This window comes from Lagopus leucura, unplaced genomic scaffold, assembly GCF_019238085.1.
Source record: "Lagopus leucura isolate 7727_CA_CO unplaced genomic scaffold, USGS_WTPT01 Super-Scaffold_100030, whole genome shotgun sequence".
In the NCBI taxonomy this organism is placed as follows: Eukaryota; Metazoa; Chordata; class Aves; order Galliformes; family Phasianidae; genus Lagopus; species Lagopus leucura.
This window is the reverse complement of record NW_024962281.1, coordinates 1,707,056-1,727,268: the sequence shown is the minus strand read 5'-3', so window position 1 is coordinate 1,727,268 and position 20,213 is coordinate 1,707,056. Positions and strand designations below refer to the sequence as shown.

The 20,213-nt window shown below is 41.9% G+C and overlaps 1 protein-coding gene across 9 annotated transcripts in view; it reads right to left on the bottom strand.

Annotated features, from left to right (window-relative positions):
- The window catches only part of RAPGEF6 (Rap guanine nucleotide exchange factor 6), a 105,642-nt gene that overhangs the window by 25,933 nt on the left and 59,496 nt on the right, over positions 1 to 20,213 (bottom strand). For 4 of the 9 annotated variants that reach the window (XM_042881374.1, XM_042881369.1, XM_042881372.1 and 1 more), the window contains 14 exons: positions 19,864 to 19,995; positions 13,965 to 14,148; positions 12,990 to 13,126; positions 11,900 to 12,058; positions 11,199 to 11,351; positions 10,464 to 10,628; positions 9,205 to 9,312; positions 8,658 to 8,861; positions 7,821 to 7,929; positions 5,658 to 5,901; positions 4,818 to 4,975; positions 3,753 to 3,767; positions 2,003 to 2,243; positions 531 to 914 (listed from right to left, as the gene is read on the bottom strand). In XM_042881374.1, the coding sequence (XP_042737308.1) occupies positions 531 to 914; positions 2,003 to 2,243; positions 3,753 to 3,767; positions 4,818 to 4,975; positions 5,658 to 5,901; positions 7,821 to 7,929; positions 8,658 to 8,861; positions 9,205 to 9,312; positions 10,464 to 10,628; positions 11,199 to 11,351; positions 11,900 to 12,058; positions 12,990 to 13,126; positions 13,965 to 14,148; positions 19,864 to 19,995 (2,393 nt within the window). Of the gene's footprint in view, positions 1 to 530; positions 915 to 1,998; positions 2,244 to 3,752; positions 3,768 to 4,817; positions 4,976 to 5,657; positions 5,902 to 7,820; positions 7,930 to 8,657; positions 8,862 to 9,204; positions 9,313 to 10,463; positions 10,629 to 11,198; positions 11,352 to 11,899; positions 12,059 to 12,989; positions 13,127 to 13,964; positions 14,149 to 19,552; positions 19,658 to 19,863; positions 19,996 to 20,213 lie in introns of those variants that run through there. The other 5 variants (XM_042881378.1, XM_042881371.1, XM_042881373.1 and 2 more) reach the window with 3 other exon arrangements.

Here is a 20,213-nt window from a genome sequence, read left to right as displayed (position 1 = left end):
AGCACCAAGTATAAATCAGAAGAGAAAGTCTAATCGTGAAGAGGAAAATAGGGGAACGAGCCGATGAGTAGAAAGAATGAGAAGGAATATTCAACTAAAACAAGACTGATTTGAGGAAGCCCTTACGATGAAAGGAAGACAGTAACCTCATCACTGCAGATATGACTCAATGCACATTAAAAAATAACACTGACTGAAAAAAGGGAAACTGGGTGCTAGAATCACAGAAAATGGCAGCAACTTTCAGGCACGTTTCTCAACTTCATCAATCAAACGGTGTTCTTGTCCAAATCTTCTCCTTCCCTGCTAGGTAACGGTTAAAGAGGAGACAGTCACACACAGAGACTGAGCTTCTGAGGGCAAGGGAGGCACAGAACGCAGTGACAGTGGGCCACTCTGGCATTTGGAAAAGCCTGGCTCTTCCCTTGACACAACCCCACACCACTGGCAATCTGTGAAGATATACCTTCACATGAACAGAGCTGCCCGTGACACCACAAACCAGGTCTGACAAATGGGAAGTGCTTTACCTTATAACTGCAAACATGGAATTGAAGTTCTTGCACTCTCGACAGTGGAGGGCAATTTTAATAAAATGCTTAATAATCTTCATCCTTTTGAGTTGGTTGGGCTCTGCTAAAATCTCCATGGCAACCCAGAAGGTCTCTTGATTTATGACGTCCTCAAACTGCTTCAAGTGAGCATTTCCTGTTTTGGAGTCCAGCTTATAAAGGTCATCGATGTACTCTGTAGGCTCAATGTTACGGAATAACTCGAAGTCTCTCATGGAAAGCTGAGTGGCCACCTCAATGGTGCTCAGCTGTAGGAGGGAAATCTGGCTCTCTCTCAGCAGCTCTTGAGCATCCTCGTCTGAGCATAAGGTTTCCGTCTCCATGTTGTTTTTCAAATAATACCTAAGAACAGTCGAGTTGCAACAGAATGTTAGAGATGCTCTTCAGAGGGTGCGTGAGAACAAAGGCGCTGAACCACAGCCAAGCAATGCAGACATTACTGACACCAGAGGGGTGTTTGGAGGAGAGCATTTCCACCTTGTTGGTGGCAATTGAGAATAAGAGGCAAGGAGAGAGGCAGGGACAGCGTACCCTTTGTACGGTATGTGCCCCATCCTTCAGCATTTCAAAGCTGTTTCAGTCTACCTCTTTGCTAATGTTTTCTGTACCGTACTCAGTAACATGCTGCAGCTTTCAACTTCAAACAAAGGTCGCTTTTCCATTCGTAAATTTAGCAGAGAAATAACACTTTAAATGCACATTAGTCTTGAGAAATCTCTCATTTCTCTATTTCTTAAACAAATTAAGCATGGTTTCTTATGTAAATACAGTGTGGCATATTAATATTTACATGAAGTTCATAGTATTCAGGAAATGAAAAGGTATCTGGAAAATTAATTTCCATGGTCAAAAGCAGTTCGTTTTCAGATACATAGAACTTTATTTCTCATAAATTCTCTCTGTTGCTCAGCAGAGAAGACTAAAGAAGTTTTTACTTAGTAAACTCCTTTCAGGCATAGACCAGGTCATCAGATAGAGCCGAAGCACTTTACATGTCAGAAAACATTTGTAACAGTTTACATAAAAATGGAAGAATTTATCTCAGGTTAGTATCAGTTCATTGCAACATGACATCACTGGCAAAAGTTAATTGCATACTTTAATCCTGAAGTACATATGGAAAGTGTCAGACGAAATACAAGTTTTTCTTTTTAAGTGAAAGCCACTATACGATATCCTGATTTGCTGCACTTAGCTCTCATAAAGAGAGCTTGCTGTAAAGTCGGGGAGGATGTTTTTGCTTAAGGAAAAGGAAGGTAAAACAGGGAGAGAAGGAAAGAGAAGGAAAGCACTGCTGACATTCACTTCCTTACTCTTCCAACAGACACCCGTCTGCTTCCATTAAAACATCGCTCCCCACGTTCTTTCAGATGCTTCAACCCTAACATGCAAACAAACCCCAACCCAACCCCAAACAAAGGCTGCATTACCTCCCATTGAGCTGAATCCTGTCGGCCAGCTTGGAGAACTGATCAGGAAGGCGGCGCTGCTTGATGACCCCCTCGGGGCTGACGGACACCTCACACAGGGAATACGTGTCCGGGGCTCCGGTCAGGTTGAACTCATTGACGGCGTGACTCACCACCTCCTTGGCCGTGGTGTCCTTGCTGATGATGATGTAACAGCTCTGCTGGTCTGCTTTGAAAACTCTTATTACTTGGTCTGGAATATCTGAAATAACAGAAGAACACCTTGAAAGTAGGAAGTTACTTTTCGTGTGAAAAGACAAGAGGTCGCTTTCTGCATCGTTGGGTAAATGTCCATGTAAGCATTCAGTCTTTGAATGGAAAAAAGAGGAGTCTTTCGCCTCTCTGCACTTCCACAACTGAATTAACTTCTATGTTATCCCATGAACACGAAGCTCAAGACATCTACATGTCCAATGACTGTCCTGTACACGGCCCTTCTCAGCGTACACCAAAGTCCTTGGAAGCACTGCTCCTTTTTGGCTTTTGTCCTGTGACCCAGAGTTGAGTGCCAAGGTGCTCCTGCAGGGAGGTGCACGCACGTGGGCAGGAGAATGCAGGTGAGAAGGGAGACCTGGCTGCATCTGTGAACTAGCTGCACACTTCTACACTCCCTCTCTCAACCTGAAGGAACTCAGCTGCTGCCAGCAGCTAATTCTTTTGCTAGTGCACCTATTTAAAACATATTTTAGGAATTATAAACGTGTCAGAGAACAGTTTTATCTGGGGCAGACTATCGCACGAAACAACTATTTAAAGAAATGCATGTTTAGTTTATAACTTGACATTTGGAAATAATTCTCTCCATTACAGTTATTACAGATTCTCAAAATATCTCTGACTGGCAAAAAAAAAAAAAGTCTGATGCAAATGTATCTTAAGCCCCACAGCAGAGATGCCCAGGGCTATTGCAGAAGTGCCTCCTCCTCTCTGTTACTTGCCCAGCCTTTAATAATCTCAGTGGTAAGAGCTGCATCCACAGACAGGGGCTGGCCAGGCAGGGCATCCCCTGCCCAAGGGAATTGTTTGGGAAATGTCTGCACTCATTAAAATCATCACAGATTAACACAAGAGCCAAAACACCCATACCGTGTTATTAGCATACCTAAAAATCAGAACACACTCAAGTTTAAAGCCCAAACTGAAGTCTAGTTTGGAAGGAAAGGAATGCCATGCAACCAGAACACGATGTGACTTGTAAGTAGCAGGTGATGGAAACAAGCACACGTCCATCTCATCACCTTTTCTTCTAAGCAGGTAAACATTAGTAAAAAGTGCTTTCCTACACACAATTCAAGTTCTGACTGAACAGGACGCATTTCCAATTTGCATGCACAAATTTTAGTTAGGCAAAGTTCAAAAGCAGAACAAACCCAATCTCAAAATGCATTATCATCCAGCTTCCATAAGAGGGATGCAAGTAATTACGTTTGTTTAAAGCAAGGTCCCAGAGAAGTGAAGCAGCCTGCCTGATATGTCTTCCAGCATATCAGCGGCAGAAATGGGAATTAATGAGGCATTCTCTGCTTCAGCCCAGCCCTCTGCCACGAGCTACAGCGCTCAGAAGGAGCTCCTATGGACTTTTATTAAAGGGAAGCTCACAGGACTCATGATTACCCACTGCCCAGACAGTACAACTACACCAGTGCAATGTGTTATCAGGCAAGCCATGCAACATTAAGGCCTTCAGGATGCTGCACATCGGGATACTTACAGTAAAACCCAACAGCTGCAGGCAGGGAAGAAAGAGAAACACCGTGTCAGCATCAAATCAAGATGTAGATGTTTACAAAACTTAAAGAGCATGTATTAGATGGTCAGAAATATTTTGGTTTTCTCCAGCATTCAAAAATAATTGCACAGTTGTTATGATAAACTTGTGAAGGTCCAGTAATCTACTGCTCATATGATGCAGTAACTTGTACAGTAGTAGATTATTCTTAGAGAACACGTGAGTAGCTCTCTCCTCTCACATGTAGACAGTAAGAAACTGGGTCTCCAGAAAGAAAAGGAACTTATTTGCTATGGATATTTATGCATTTGATAGGATGCATTTGTTCCTTTTAAAGGGGAAAACTGCAAGTTTACATAAACATAAGCTGTAGCCAGAAGGCACTTCACAGAATATATAATTATGCACAGAACTTACATCTGAAATAGGGAAACGTGATTCTGACTTGACATGTTTACAGGCAGCTGCATGTAACAGCAAATACCTCCTGCAGCCACCCTATCTACTGTGTTCCTTCAGTACCAGCAATGGAAGCCCAGATTGCAAATCTCAAAACACTTTTCAGTTTTTCAGACATATAACTGAACAACCTTAAAGTCTGCAAGACATTATATAAAAAATAACGTAACAATGTTGGTACCAAAGTTGTCTAATTCTATCCACAGTACTGTTAGGAATATATACAAAAAGATGGTGGATGGAGAAGTCAAGCCACAGAAGTATTGGTATTGGGAAGAGATGAGAATACAAGACAGAAGCAGAGGACGACAACCTGCTTCCACCAGAGCTCTGGTAAATCAAAGACATTTGTGGGTGGGAAAATGGATGTATTTATTTATTTATCTAAGAGAAACCAGGTCTCACACTACAAAAAAGCAGGGACCAGAGGTTTGGGCTGTCTGCATTTTCAGTGAATTGCCAGTTTGGACCCGTTAGGGTCACAAGAGAAAGAGGTAAACTCACTCAGTGTGTTTGGTCTGGAAGAAGGTGTAATTTTCCCCCCAAAACCAACTGCCTTGTAATTACCAAGCTCATGCTCTTGTTTACCTGAAGGATTAGAGAAATCCAGAATGCTCGTTGTAGGCTGCAGCAGGTCGGGGCTGCTGGATGAGAGGGTCCCAGGAATAGGCATGATGGCCAGGCTGTGCCGGCACTGCCGCGTCCCAACGATGCTGTCGTCCTGCGATTGGCTCACGCTGCCATCACTGCAAAGCAAATTGGATTCAATCAGGTGGGTTAAGTTCTGCATGATCATCTTGGGATGAGCGAATCTTGGGGAAAATAACAGCGGTCAGATGTTTTAATTAAATGCAGTAGGCAAGCTTTAAGAACAGAGTGTAAGGGAATGTGTGTTTGAAAGCGTTCACTGGGACAGAAAACATATTCTGGTTTTGTTCTGCAGTTCAGGCCTCATTGTGGCCTTCCAGTATTTGAAGGGAGCATATAAACAGGAGGGGGAATGACTGTTTATGAGGGTGGATAGTGATAGGACAAGGGGGAATGGTCTTAAAGTGAGACAGGGGTGGTTTAGGTTGGATATGAGGAGGAAGTTTTTCATCCAGAGGGTGGTGAGGCACTGGCACAGGCTGCCCAAGGAGGCTGTGGATGCCCCATCCCTGCAGGCATTGGAGGCCAGGCTGGATGTGGCTCTGGGCAGCCTGGGCTGCTGGTTGGTGACCTGCACACAGCAGGGGGTTGGAACTGGATGATGATCATTGTGGTCCTTTGCAACCCAGGCCATTCTATGATTCTGTGATTCAGATTTACTGCATTTTAAAAGAAATAAAAACAATAACAAAAAAAAAAAAAGCAGCATGGACGTGTCTGAAGATAGAAAGCAGCTACAATAAGGAACAACTGCTGCTCAACCAGGAGAGCCCAACGCACCTGAAGAGTTTTGGAGGCAAGATGCTGAATCGAGTCTTATCTAAAATTTTCCTGATTCTGTTTCTCCCACCAGATACGGTGTTTGCTTTCAATTTCTTGTTTCCTTTTTCACGGGGGAACATCTGTTCCACATCTCCAGGCATATCTGGGATGGAATAACGGTTGTTTTTCTTCTCTGCAATTTTCGGGATATGTGGAATTCCATTCTTCTCTTGCCCTATCCTGCAGAGCAGCTCCTTGAACACTGAAAGGGAAGATACAACCACTGTCATTTACCTTTGCACACCTAAACCTTCGTGTTGCATTCTTCTTTCCCCTCAAACCCTTGGTTTCCCACATACCTGCAGAAAAATTAAAGCAGAACCCAAAAGAAAAAGGTAATGCGCTGCCAAACCAGGCTATAGATTACATTTTAATCTTGATTCTAAGGGGGCAGGTCTTTTCCCATTGAAGGTTTGCTGTGGAATTCCTTGGCAGAAAGCGTAACCCCAAATGCTGAACCAAAAACGATGCCCCATTCTGCACAGCTGGACTCTCCTGGCTACCTTCAGAATGAGCACAAACCTCAGCACATTGAATGAAGATATTCCAGCCTTCACAAAGGCAGCCAGATCAATAAAAAGGAACCTCTACATTCGTGCCAATCTCTCTACGTATTTAATGACTGTTGTCATCTGCACCTTTGCTAATGGTTCAGGTGCATCCTGAAGAACTTCAGGACAGCTCGGAATTTTCTTTTTTTCCTTCATTTTCCTTCAGTAAAACATAAGGTGCATCAAACCTCCTCCTGCATTTATCAAACTAAGGCAGTCAACCACTGACACTCCCAAAAGATACAAGGAAAAGAAGCCAGTCTTCATTGTTTCTGTTTCTCCCCACAAATGAAAGGTAAAATCAAATTGCTCAGACTGGTTTATCAATGCATAGGGGTTTTCCTGCTGGTTGTGGGGTGTTTTGTTTTGAAATCTTTGAGGTCACTCATGTCAGAAATGTGGTACTTTCTGTTGAAAACATGGTACCAAGAGAACACAGTGCTGTGCAGAGCTGATTTCTTGGCCTGACAAACAAGACATGAGGGACTTTACGTATATTCACAGTCAAACTGCATATTTCTATTATGTGACACCATTTCTGGCTATAATCCTTCACCATATAAACTCAAATCTAAGAATGGGGATTGTCCACAGCCAATTCCAGGCACTTAGCACTCAATTAAGAGGACAGAATCACAACTACTGCAGTTCAAAACAGCTTCACGACGTGAATTCATTACAACATATCAGAGAAATCATCTTGAAATTTTATCAGCTTGCAGGAAAAGAGGTTGGAACCCATTTGTTTGTAACCATCACTGCCTCAGCTACAGCAATGCTTTATTTTATGCCATTTCATTAGCCTAGTCGACTGATTTCTGCAGTCGTTCTATGCTGTCATTAGAGTTATGATAATAAATAACAGCTAGGATCTTAAAACTTTTCACACGCATAGCGATAAATAGAAAATCATAGCTGAAAAGAAAACTCATAGGGGACACAGGCAGGTAACCAGCAGGAGGAAACATTAGAGGGGAACCACCATTAGCTCTCAGATAGCACTACAGAGGAAGGATCTATCTGGTACGTACAGCCTTGTACTTTCTGTAGCTGTGGTTATTCTGTTTCCTGAACAGGATTATGGAAGGAGAACAGATGGTTTGAATGAGTGTTTAAGGAGGTATTTATGTGTTTATATTCACACTGACAATTAAAAGCTAACATTTATATACTACACCGCTTTTTATATTCCCTTATCGATTTGAGACAGAAAGGCCATTTATCCTATTGTTCTTACTGCCATCATAAAAAGTTTTACGAAAACCCAGTTTGACATTTTTTGCTGTTTCTTGGCAAAATATTTTGGCCCAGCTCCTTTGGCTCCATGTCAGCCATATCGCATGCAGGGACACTAAAGCTGCTAAAGCAGCCGTTGGAGGATTTCTCAGGGAGCAGAGCGCTGGCTATGCTGGCTCAGTGCCTCCCCATGAGGCTGCACACTCGGAGCAAATGGAGGCACAACCAGGGGACTCCTACGTGATCTTTCACTCCCAGAGCAAGTTGTAGAGCCAGAGAGACTGGAGGTTTTGTGCACATACACGGAAATACATCACCTGTGAAGTCTACTCACCAAAAATGTTTGTTTTTACAGTGATGGAGAGATGAGTATTGTTCCTTAAGATTTCGAGAGCTTTTGCAAAGGTAATGTTCTCAAAGTTCTGTCCATTTACTTCCATTATCTTCAAGGAGAAATGCAAATTGAACTATCAGAACAGCTGTTTATAATGGAGTTACTTTACAACAGTTACAAATGTAAAGGCAACAATACAAGCATGTTAAGTTCTTGCCAGAAGTTATCATACTATCTTTACAGTAGCTGTACCATGAAAGCATTCTTTGTAAAGTAACTGTTTTCATTTCCCCACTCAAGTTCCATCCTGTAAATGAGCCAGGAACTCCATTCCTATCCATCAACTACTTTAACCAAACTCAACTTCTGGGACAACGTTCTTACATTTAGCATCTGCACCTGGTGGATCACCAGCTGCACATCTGGTGTTACAACCAAAGCACAGATCAACTGCAGGGCCCCGACGCTCCCTGGCCCCAGGCTGGGATGCTGAACACCCAATGAGAATCAACCCAAGAAAACGATGTGACGGCTTCAACCCAACCATATTCCTCTAAGAAAGTGTCCTAAAGCAACCAAAATTCTCCACAATTTGTCTAGTTTTCTCCATTTTGTTTTTGAAATACCTAAACACTTCAGATATTTTGAATACTATTCAATAGGAACGCATATTAAACATACAAACCTAAAGTATTGGTATTTTTGCTTTTTTTTTCCCCACTCTTATCTAACAGTCAACAGGATGATCTTTGTCTTGGAAACAATTCAGTTGGCTAAACCAGATTTCTTTAATTAAGAGATGGATGTTTCAAATTAACTTAGCTTTACATTTCCTACCTGATCACCACGCTTGAGTCCAGCTTCTGCAGCTTTACTGCCAATTTCCACAGTCTCAACAAAGATACCAAAACCTTTGTCACTTCCTCCAAGAAGGCTAAAAAAGAGAGGGGAGTCTCTAGAAGGCTTTTGCAAGGTAATTTGTCTCCATTTTGCCTTGGCAGCACAAGCAATATTCAGCAATCTGAGATGTCCCTTCATTTTCTGTAACACAAGAGACATGAAACCGATGTGATGTTTCTGTTAGTAGAAATGGAAAAAAAGTTGTGTAGGAAAAAAAAAGTGTCAGAAAGAGAAATTACGATTCTATGCATCCAGTTCTTAATAAACCTTCTGCAGTGACGCGAAGACACAGAAATGAGTGCTGTGTGCACTATTTTATGAGAGCTTTGTACTTAAATATATATTTTATAGCAAATACACCCATGTTAAAAGCCACCTCTTCAGTGCTTTCTTATGGACTACAATGTGTTAACCCTTGCAGACACGCTGGAAAATGGAAATGCAGAATGTTAGAGGTGTGACAGTTGTCCTTTTTCACTCCTACCGTATTTTCTAAGTTCTTTTCAAACTCTTCCAGAAATCGAGTCATAGCAGGATCACCTTCAAAGTCATTGAAATGATTGTTCACCCACAGTAAAACCACTCTGGTAACCTAAAAAAATAAAAGCACACATCAAAACGTTTCTTCTCCTACAGGCTGTAATCTACAAGCGAAGAAAGAATACAAGGACACGACAGAATAACACAGCACAGATTAATGCATTCCTCAGCAGAAGCAGAAGCCATTTGCACTTGAAATCAACTCCTGATTTCCTCTCCTTGTGGAGATGAATGAAAAAACCAAGCATCAGACATCTCTGTATCTGGCTGATTACATCACCCAGTCCTCAGTGGCACAGTCATCTACCTTCAGTTCTCTCTTCCTTTTGCCTTTCCTAAAACACATCCTTTTAAAGCCTCCTAATTACATCCTCTCCTAGGAAGCTGCACAATGTAACAATAAAGAACTTGCTTCTAAGTTTTGAAGCTAATTGTTTGGGTTGCATTTATGTGTGCGACAGTTGTGTGCTACTCATGAGGAATTCAATCTGACAACTGCTTTATCCATCCACACTATCAAGAAATGCTAATCCAGGGCAGCTTCTCTTCTAAAAATAACAACTTCCTCTTCTATTTGCTGAGATTGCTTTCTTTTACTTTCCTCCTTTACATTCATTTTCCCCCCAAAAAACACAACAGTTGTTGCCAGAAGGAGAACAAGGAAAAAGGGAGCAGCAGTAACCATATTGAAGGAGCACAGCCAACTTCTTCCACAAAAACCTGCCTTGCCTCCATAGCTGAGTTTCCTTCGGCTCCATCTCAAACATATAAAACTGATGGCCAAGAATTTTACTGCCACCATTTTCAACAAACTGGATATGAGTACAAGTTCCAAACCATGTAAATTTTCCGTACGCATCTGCATACAGTTACACAGAGTTGAACGTGGTTCTGTTCATGGAAGAGTTATCAGCAGCACAGTTTGCTTTGAGTACAGACTTCTCAGTAAGCTGCTCTAAGATGTTCAAAACACCGAAAAACTCTACAAAGAACAACTACAGAAGGTGAACACAAGGCTGATACAACCAAGAAATCATGAACAAAAAGATCCCCCAACGCGCTGGTAAAAAAACAAGAAGAATTTCAGAGAGACAGGAGTTTATATCTTAAAATTAAAAAGGCAATCATCCTGCAGAAGAGAAGCAGTGACATTTTGCAGAGAACACCATGCCTGCATATGACAGCCCGGAGGCTGGAACCCACCTTATCCCTGAGGCTGTCCACTGTGAACCACTCCAGGAGTTTATTGCCAACTTCCAAGGGGCTCGTTAGAAACGTTCGGTACGTTAAAAGGAAATCTTCGATGTAAGTTGGATCCACAATAGAATGCTCTTCTATCAAGTGCATGATGAGCCGCTCAGGTGTCGCCTTAAAAATGGAATGCAAATTACAGCTGACATCTCCTGCCGGTACCTCTGTCAGAGAGTCCCCACGTTCCAAACTTCAGTTTTGGAAAACCCACGGAGAAAAAATGCACTAATATATTTAAATCAAGTCCTCATGTTCCTCCCAGACCATTTTTCAGCTTGTAACTGGCCAGAACAATCGGTAACATCTCCTAAAAGCCATTTACCTGGTGTAGGGAACCTGCTTTGGCAGGGGGGTTGGACTCGATGATCTCTGGAGGTCCCTTCCAACCCCCACAGTTCTGTGATTCTGTGATAACTTTGTTTATTACGAACAGTTTAAGCTCTTCTTTCAGACTACAGAAGCCAAACCACTACACAAGAAGTGCTGTCAGTACAAACTCCAAAGGTCTACACTGATTGAAAGACATATGGAAGTAGATTTTTGCAGAGCAATACAAATTCCTTAGAATTAAATTTTCGAGGTGAGACAGACAACAGTGAACATGAGTTCCAGATTTAAACCAAAATGAACAAAGGTTTAATTATTAAAGGTTTAATAGATTAATGGAAAGAATGGGAAGAAATTCACCTTGATAACAATGTGTCCTTTTCTGGTTCCACTGCGATCCAGCTCCCTGTGTTCCTTTACCATAACAATCTCTCCTTCTTCCTCAACTTTATGAGTGTTTTTTTCCACGTGGTTCAGAATTCTCCAGTAGTCTTGCTGGGCTATACACACAAACTGTCCCAGACAACATGTGATCATTAATAAATACTCAAAACATGAATGCATCCTCGTGCCCCATCTCTGGGCTGCTCTGACACAACCACCACAGCACTGTACTTGTTATCAGCCCCAGTCTGTTCTGCCCAGCTACACCAGAAAGTCATAAATAGAGGAAAATAACACTAATCAGCACGTTTTGTCTCCAAAACATAATGATAATCATACAGGGAACAAACACTGCAAAAGCTGGATATGGCTATTGTCTGTTTATCTGTTCTTACTGCACGTCAATCGCACACATAGCACAGCTAGGGTGAACTAAGGTTACACCTGAAGTTACATTTCAACAGAAAGCAAAAGGTCCTGTTTCTCACACAACAGCAATGTAGAATAAATCCCTGCTGCTCAGTGTACAACTATCCTAACACAGGCAGAGCCCCTGGCCCATCCAACACCAACCTCCTTTCTTCTGCTCGTGGAATAACGATCGTGCCTTAAGATGAAAGAAGTTTGCTGTCTCTTATTGGATGTTTAGAAATACGAGCTAGATGTACACATCTTACCTGACAGTCGTCTACTTTGGTTCTGACCACTCCATTCATGTACTGTTTGTCCAAAGAGGGAGTAATCCCAAAACTATTTCCCATACAGAGGCTCTCGCTCTTCCCATCAGGATAGCTGATTTCCACTGTGCCATTTAAAATAACATACCAAGAATCGAGCTAGAGGGAGTGAAAAACAAATTTAAAAAGTGAAGCTCCTTCAACAAATTGTACAAGCTGTTCCAGCACTCTGATCTCCGAAAGCTTTATTCTTGCAGTCTCCAGTTTGTTGCCACCACAGTTTTGCAACATGTAATTCACCAGAAATGCGTACTGTAAAGCAAGCAATAAAGCTGACTGAAACAAGAATGCTTTTCAGCATTCTTCTTTCATTTCAGTACTAATTCAGTAGGGAGCAATGCTGATGAATAGATTGCTTTTTAATCAGTGTGCTAATTGCTACAGTATATTTATACTATTTAACGAGCATGAGGGCTCTTCCCCCCACTTGGTCACTACTGGAAACAAGAGCACATTCAGCACCCACAGAGCATTGATGGGCTCCAGCTATCCCACATCTCTGGATCGAAGGACAGGGAGAGGCTGCAGGTAAGAATTCAGAGCGCCAGCGTTGGGAGTCCAACCACTGCCTAACTGGCAACTGCTTGCAATGTAGATATTTAGGTTATGGTACCTACTTCCTGTTCAAGGATCCATCTCCACGATTATGGAGATTCTTACATTGTAAGAAGGGAGTTATTTGACCAATGGAAATTACGCATTTTTCTGCACAAGTGATCTCCAAAATGAAGTCTTAAATTTTAGCCCTTACAGTAATCCACAGCATGAATTACTGAATGCTGGTTTTGTTTTCGTTTTTTTTCTATACTCAAGCACAGTAAAGTCCTGAACAAGGAAGTCAAGAGCAAGCAGGCAGGATCTAACACATAGATGGACTAAGGTTTAGGGATTTTGGAGGTGGGTCACGATAAGAGATGAGGAATTCTCTAGCTTTCAGGAGTGGGAGAGCAGCAGAGAACATTCCCCAGCCCCTGACCACCTGCAGCCTTCTGCCCATGGTGCTTCAACTGTGTTGCAGATGGTTACTTACCTCCTGGCCATCTTCAAGTATGATGGCTCCCGCTTGCTCCACTACTTCAAATATCATCACTGAGCAAAGTTCTCTTCTTACAGACATTGTCATGTTTGCGAAGGCAGGGAGTTGATGCATAAACTCCAATAATTGCTCTGTTAGACAAAGGAAACATTGGTACGAAGACTGCAAAGCCCAGGGGTTCCTTAGATATCATGCCCTCCCACAGGTACATTAAACCTCAGATTAATCCACGGAAGGAACTGCTCAGTGGTGTTACAACCCTTGTTAGTGCCTGCAGCTAAATGAGCCCAGTACGTGTTTTGTCATCAAAACTTGGGGAAAAAACCTTGGCTCCACAGTCCTGATCATGCCCTGATTGACTCTTAAGGCAGCAATCGAGCTAAGTGTAAAAGCACTTCAGCTTCAAACATTTAGAAGAAGTAAAAACACTCTTACTGTACAGTAATTATAAGCTTATCAAGAGCACAAAACGCATTTCAGAGTTCACAGAAGTAATCAAAAGTATAGCAGAACCTAAATTTTGCCATTAAACTAATGCCAATTTCCAGTTAGGCACTGCAATGAATTATTTTCCTTTCAAATATTTTGCAGTTCACGATTAAGCTTATCTACACTGCAGCACCAGCATGTTCTCTTCAACATTCCATACTTAATTAATTCAACAGTCACAGGCAGTCAAAATTACCACCTTACCCTCCTATCAACAGATACAATGATTGTAACACTGAACACATAGTAAGTTTCAAAGACTGGTTTTTCAAAATACTTGAGTTCTCAGAACAAATACTCTTCAGATAGAAGAAAAAACATTTAATTAGCAGTATCCCTAGTGCAAAGTGATCTCTGGAAGGCATCATTCATAATGATGATGATACACATTTAACATTAAGTCAACAGTTTACATGTACGCTCTCTGGCTGAAGTTACACGACACAGGTTTACACAAACATCTACTTGTTTTCTCCTCACCAATGTCATCATCAGTTTTATCTGCAGGCTCTTTCTCAAGGCACTCTCGTACAACATCTCGCCCTAGAAGTGGATCTGAAGTTCTGTCAATATCTTCATCTTCCTCTTCTTCTTCATCTTCAGAGTCTACAGGTGCTTCAGGAAGACCTGTTAAATCAACATCTCCCATCTCACTTTCTGTAGCCTACAGAGAAGACATCCATCAGATAAAGACTTCAATGATTCCATTCAATTAGTTTCGGTCTTATCTTAGTAGAGTTAATAATACCAAAAAATTCTATGACCAACAATTTAAACTAGAAAGTAGACAGTACAAATATATACCTGTGGCATAAAGCAACAGCATGCTACTGAATTACCATCACCAGCTCTTAGTTGTGTCACAAAAAACAAAAACAAAAACATAGAACCATGACAACTGGGCACGTGCTCTCCTTCTTTACTAATGACACTCCCAATGATCTGCAGGCAACACAAGCCCACTGACACCAACTGTGTGACACTGAGGGACAATAATCCAGGCTGAGTGGGATCTGATCTTACTTTTAGTTCCAGTATTGTGCAATGGTTTGTAATTTTGGTGTATGATCAATATGTCAGGTGGAGAATTGCCTCTGAAAAAAAGAGATCAGGACGACTACTCCTACCTCTGCTGGCCAGTTCTCCCTTCTTTATGGCACTTAGTGCCTTGTGAACTCACGTGAACAAATGGCTTCTCACAATTCAAGACTTAATATTAACCAAGTAGTAATATAATCCAGTAATAACAGTGGTCACCCAATGTCTATAGACACATTTCTGCTGTCAGCAATAGATGGCAACATAGACATCAAACTGAGCAGACACACGAGGCCACAGCTTAAGATAAAGAAATGCTGGCACCAAAAAGCAGCATCACACAAGAACTGTTTGCAATATTTTCTCATGTAAAGTTTAAATGATGTAATGGAATGAAAATAACTTTCCAAGCAGATGGAAGGCAAGAAAAAAGAAACAAAACCAAGCAGTTTCAAACTTCCAGTTTCCACAAAATACCTCCTCAATCGTTTTGTCTTAATTTAATGCAGCATGCAACTGATCAATGCACACCTATTGTAAAATCCTCTGTAAACAAACTCCCACTGGCAGTTGTTAGACACAAATTGTTTGAACATTAATTTCTATGATTTTGTTTTGCAAAGCGCCATTGGTACACGGTGTTTTCTGAACACACATATTCCATTTTGGTACGTTTTCAAAGGCACACATTTGACAAGGTGGCAGAATTATGAGTATCTATGCCCATCTCCTTTATTGTCATTCATTTTTACAACCATCAGAAGAGCCCCAGTGAAACCTTCCCCCACAGTCAATTAGAATATTGTTCATTAACACCAATTCCCTGACGCGCCCACAACATTTCACTTCCAGACACTTCCAGACATGAGAACGGCTGGAGATCCAGTGATGAGCTGACGACTACAGCACAGAGCAGGGCTGTTAGATGCCTCTGCTCCATTGGGTGCAACCCAGTGTTTGATGGCAGGATATTAAAAAGGAGACGGAACGCTCTTTGCTCTTCTGAAGTGAGAAATATTTATCAATAACCCAGGGACGGTTACTAATCCTGTCTCCTGTCTCCTGCTCGAAGCTCCAGACGTGACATAAGCAGCACAATGCTGAAGCACTGCTGTTTTCAAGTCTGAGTTGCATCACCAAAGCCAGCGTTGATTTGATCAGCAAAGCGCTGCCCCCGCTCCTCACAGGGCTGCCAATGCAAACCTGACCTCGGGCAGCTGGAGCAGCACTGCCCCCTGCACCAGGCAGACAAACACTGGGTCAGGTAGATTCCTGAGGTCTTTGGACTTGTCCTCCTTGTTACAATTACCCACCAAACCTAAGAAAGGAAGTTTACGTGACTTAACAAACATTTCCTACAGAGCAGGGTGGCAAAACATAGGGTTAAATCTGTTTTTATTACATCACTTTGCTGGCTTATGGAGCTCACGCATTAACAGTTTTGGAATTAAGCCGAAGTGCAAATTGTGCTTGGAGAGCCTTGGCAGCACATGCTCAGTGCCGCGTTTCATTCTAAGACCTTTCCAGCATCTCTTCATCTGAACAGCCACAATTCATATTCAATTTCCCAGGCAGAGTAAAACTGAGCACAGTGTGAATTCCCACTTCAATAACATTAAGCTAAGGCAACAAAATGGAGGATGCAGGTTCTATAGGAAGGTGATATTTAACACGTGCTCTGTACAGCCTGTATGGAACAATTAACCAATCTTCCCTTTTCCTGATAAATAAGTTGCAATCCGATCAAGCTACATTCTTAAGAGAAAAATAACGATTCACTAATTTACGACAAATAAACCAGAAGCTCCAATCCTCAAAGTTGGCACAAATATGGTTCTTCACGGTTGGGTCTATTGGGCAAAAATACCAGCTGCCACCCAACAGCATGCACAGCACAGGACGCTGAGCATCAGCTCACTGTCAAAACCCTCGTTTGCTATTTGAAAATCACACCATTTCTACTTGATATCACCTGTTAACTTCTTTAAGGAGACAACAGGACTGTGTTTGGTAAAGCTTGTTCCTAGTGATGCCTGCATTGGCTTTGGAAGCCAAGGAGCCCTCATAACTTTGGTGATACTGACATGTATTCATGTGAAGGACTCTCTGTTCTGTAATAACTCTGCATGGCAGGTAATTTTAGTGCTCATGGCTCCCGGTGCAACCTGCTATTAAGAACATGGGGTTTTTACTTCCCTTCATGTCAATTCTTTTGGGGAAAAGCTGTCCAAGTCTTCAGAATTGACAGAAAACTCGTTAGCAAAGCCCTAAACCCTGATGCATATTTTATAGATAATCCATCTTCACTCAAAATCCTTAACCACAGATGGAACTATTGCTGGGCAGTAACATTGCTGCCCACAGATAACACATACTGCTGAAGTGACAGATGAGAGATGGGAAAAAAAAAAGAGAAAAAAAAAAACACTGAGCAACCACTGGCAGATCTTAAACAGATAAGGAAAAATAGATGAGAATTTGTCACTCGGTAAAAGAAGAGCATTGGAGTCACTGATAAAGGCAGCAACTCCATTGCACTCAAAGTGAGACCATGAGACCATGCCCACCCAGGCCTGGACTTACAGCCTGGATTGCCTATGCGACCCTTGCTGGCCTTCTTAGAGCCCTACCCCATGGAAAAGCAAACGGAAATGTTTGCTCACTGTAATACCTGCAGAATAGCTTTTCCCTGAGGATGCCTATTACAAGGCCAAGGGGCTGTTTGCAGAAGTTATAATCCCTCATTTCGACTTATATGCATAACCACACAGCTTCTCCTAAGAGCCTGAACACCCGAGCTCTGAAGGGAAGCATACTGTCAGAAAGAGGCTGAAGAAAAACAAACACATAAATTAAATATATTAAACAAAAAAAAAGTAGGAAAAGCTTTCACATACGTATAAATGAAGGTGTGAAGGGAGAAAACATCATCATAAATTTATTCTCCTCAGCAGCTTTGGCTTCAATGCAATGTGTTTGCAGCCGTGCTGCAGGCAGGGCTCGTTTCTGCTGAGCTCACCTTCAGCTCCTGTGCTCATTTCCTGCCTAACATCCTGCACTGAGAAGCAGCTGGAAGAAGTGAAAACTCATTTCAACGCTGTCGATGAATAAAGTGCACACAGATGAACCAAAACCCTTTCCAAATCTTAATAAAAAAATGTCTCACCCTTTGTTTCTATCATTCTAATCCGTTTCCTGCTCTGGAATTAGAGTTGCGCTACGCACTACAAATTAACCTTATGATATCATTCATTCAAAAGGTCATTTCAAGGCTACATTAATAAAAATTATTTAGAAATACTCTTCCTTTGACATTAATGATAGTCCTGGAGAGTTTGGCACACAGCAGAGATGAAACTGACAGCAAAAGCAAAGACAATGTTTTCCAAATGCTTCATGAAAAGCCTATTTTAATATGAGTAAATTTGTAACTCCTTCAGGGGCATAAATGTATTTCACCACCTTTGCAGTGCAGATTAAAATGCTTTTCCTTCATTTATTTTATTTATGTAATTTTTCTTTGTTTAACCATCACGCTCTTCTGGCATTTTCTTAAGAGCAGGAATGCAACATTTCAAATGCATTTAACCACAGGTGATAAGAGTGCACCCTCCTTACTGGAACAATATCTGCTTCATCAATAATACATCTGAAGTGCCTTTCACTTAGTATAAGCCTTCCAAAAGGCTCAGGTAGACAGGCCAGCAGAAGTGCCATCAGCCTCAGTGTGTGAGCTGCCCAGGTACCACAGCCACGCTCGTTCTGGTGACTGCAGCTAATTATTTTTTGAGCTGGGAGAATTAATTCCAAAGGGAGAAAAGGGAAAGAAAAAAAAAGAAACCCAAAAAATAATGTGAAGAACAAAATCTTTCCACGCTGCTGCTAGGAATGCAGGGTGCATTTGGAAAGAGTTATTGACAATCAAAGTAATTCTGAGCTGGTTGGTAGAGAGCAAATGGAAAGAAGTAAAATAATAGATTGAATGGGACGAACACATACTTGGAATGCCTTATCTTTAAAGTTAACTTGCAATACTTTGCTGTAAATAAGACATACTACCAGTCTCTCTTTAGTATACTGTACCCAGACAGTCCCCAAGAGAGGGGAACAGGTATCTACATTCCAGCTACACCTACAGAACACTCAGCAGTTCCTGTTTAGTTGGTAATGTAGCTGAACTCAGAAGTGAAAAAGCTGTGCCATTTCTGCACTCCTCCATCAGAAGTGCACCCATGAACCCAGCTCTGCAATTTGGCACGAGGCAGCAGCTCTGCTTCGTTTGCAGATAACGCACTTAATAAGTTATCTCTCGATGTTCCTCAACTTCTATTCCCAACAAGAAACACTGGAATTTGCACAGTCAGTGGGTGCAGAGAGCGTGTTTATTACATGCTTCTGTTTGCAGAACAGGACATCTGCAGAGAGCAACAAATGCAAATAACCAAGGAAGGAACCCGACAGGCAGAAGGGTTTCATGAAATCTGATCCATAATTCAGCACATAAATCACCACATATGTCTTTTAAAAGCAACAGCACACGTGCTGGTACACAGAGAGGTGAAAAGCAAGGAGGGAGCTGTTGAGGTGGAAAGCAGCGCTGGGTTTGCACAAGCATTAGGAAGGGGAGGCAGTGATAAACTGCCACTGCTTTGGTGTCACGCAATCTATAAGCAATTCCTCTTTTTCCAGAGAAAATGGAACAGGAACAAGGTGTTCTTAATGTTAACAAGACTGGGGGAAAAGAAACACATCAAAACCAAACTCTGAGTCTTCCCTTCATATGATAAAGCAAGAAATAAACCAGAACCAAGCTCCTTTTGCAGGATACCACATGGGATAAGAACTCACTGCATTTATTTTGTTGCGCTCTGTACTGCAACTCCACTCATTTTTAATATATTTTATTCTTTACCAATATAAGCCATGTTTAGCAAGTACTGAATCAAACTGCAGTGAAGCCAAGCACTAACATAAGTGCTCACCTGCACACATACTGCCACCACCCCCCTCATCTGGTCACTGTCACCTACCTCACTGCTAACAGATTGTGTGCCAAGGAAAAACCAGAAAGGAAGTGCCATCAGAAGAGCATGCAGATGTCACTGCAGAAATGTTCCCACCAGGTCTGTGCAACAGCTCCTGATGGACTTCCGCCCAAATTCTGGCAGCCAACAGCAAATACAACAAACAACCGTGTGTGGTGAACGTCTGACCTCATGCTTTCTGATAACCAGCCGGCGTTACAGCAGCACGAAACGCTGCCAGAACAATTAGGAAAGGCAAAATGCAATTTCCAGCTGGGGGGTGGGGAAACAGAACTAAGAAACAAATGCAATTCTACCTGATAGATATCAGACAGGCTGCTGCTCCCAGAATCGCTGGCAATGCTGCACCCAGACTGGCTTGAAGGGACGTGAGTCACCTGAGGGTGAGGATTGTCTGTAAGATGCATCTTGGTAAGATCAGCTGGAAGCTGTAAACAAAAGGGATTTGGGGAAAAGGCAGGAAAAAGAAAAGAAAAAAAAAAAAAGTCATATAAATCTGGTTTGCATGCAAAGTTTTTAATGAAATTTTTGTTAAATATCTGAATATTCACCTGAAACCTGACACGTATTTTGAGAAAATGTGAATTTAGATGAAGCCTGCCCAGTCACACTTGTGATCTTGTGGGACTGATGTTTAATGATGCAT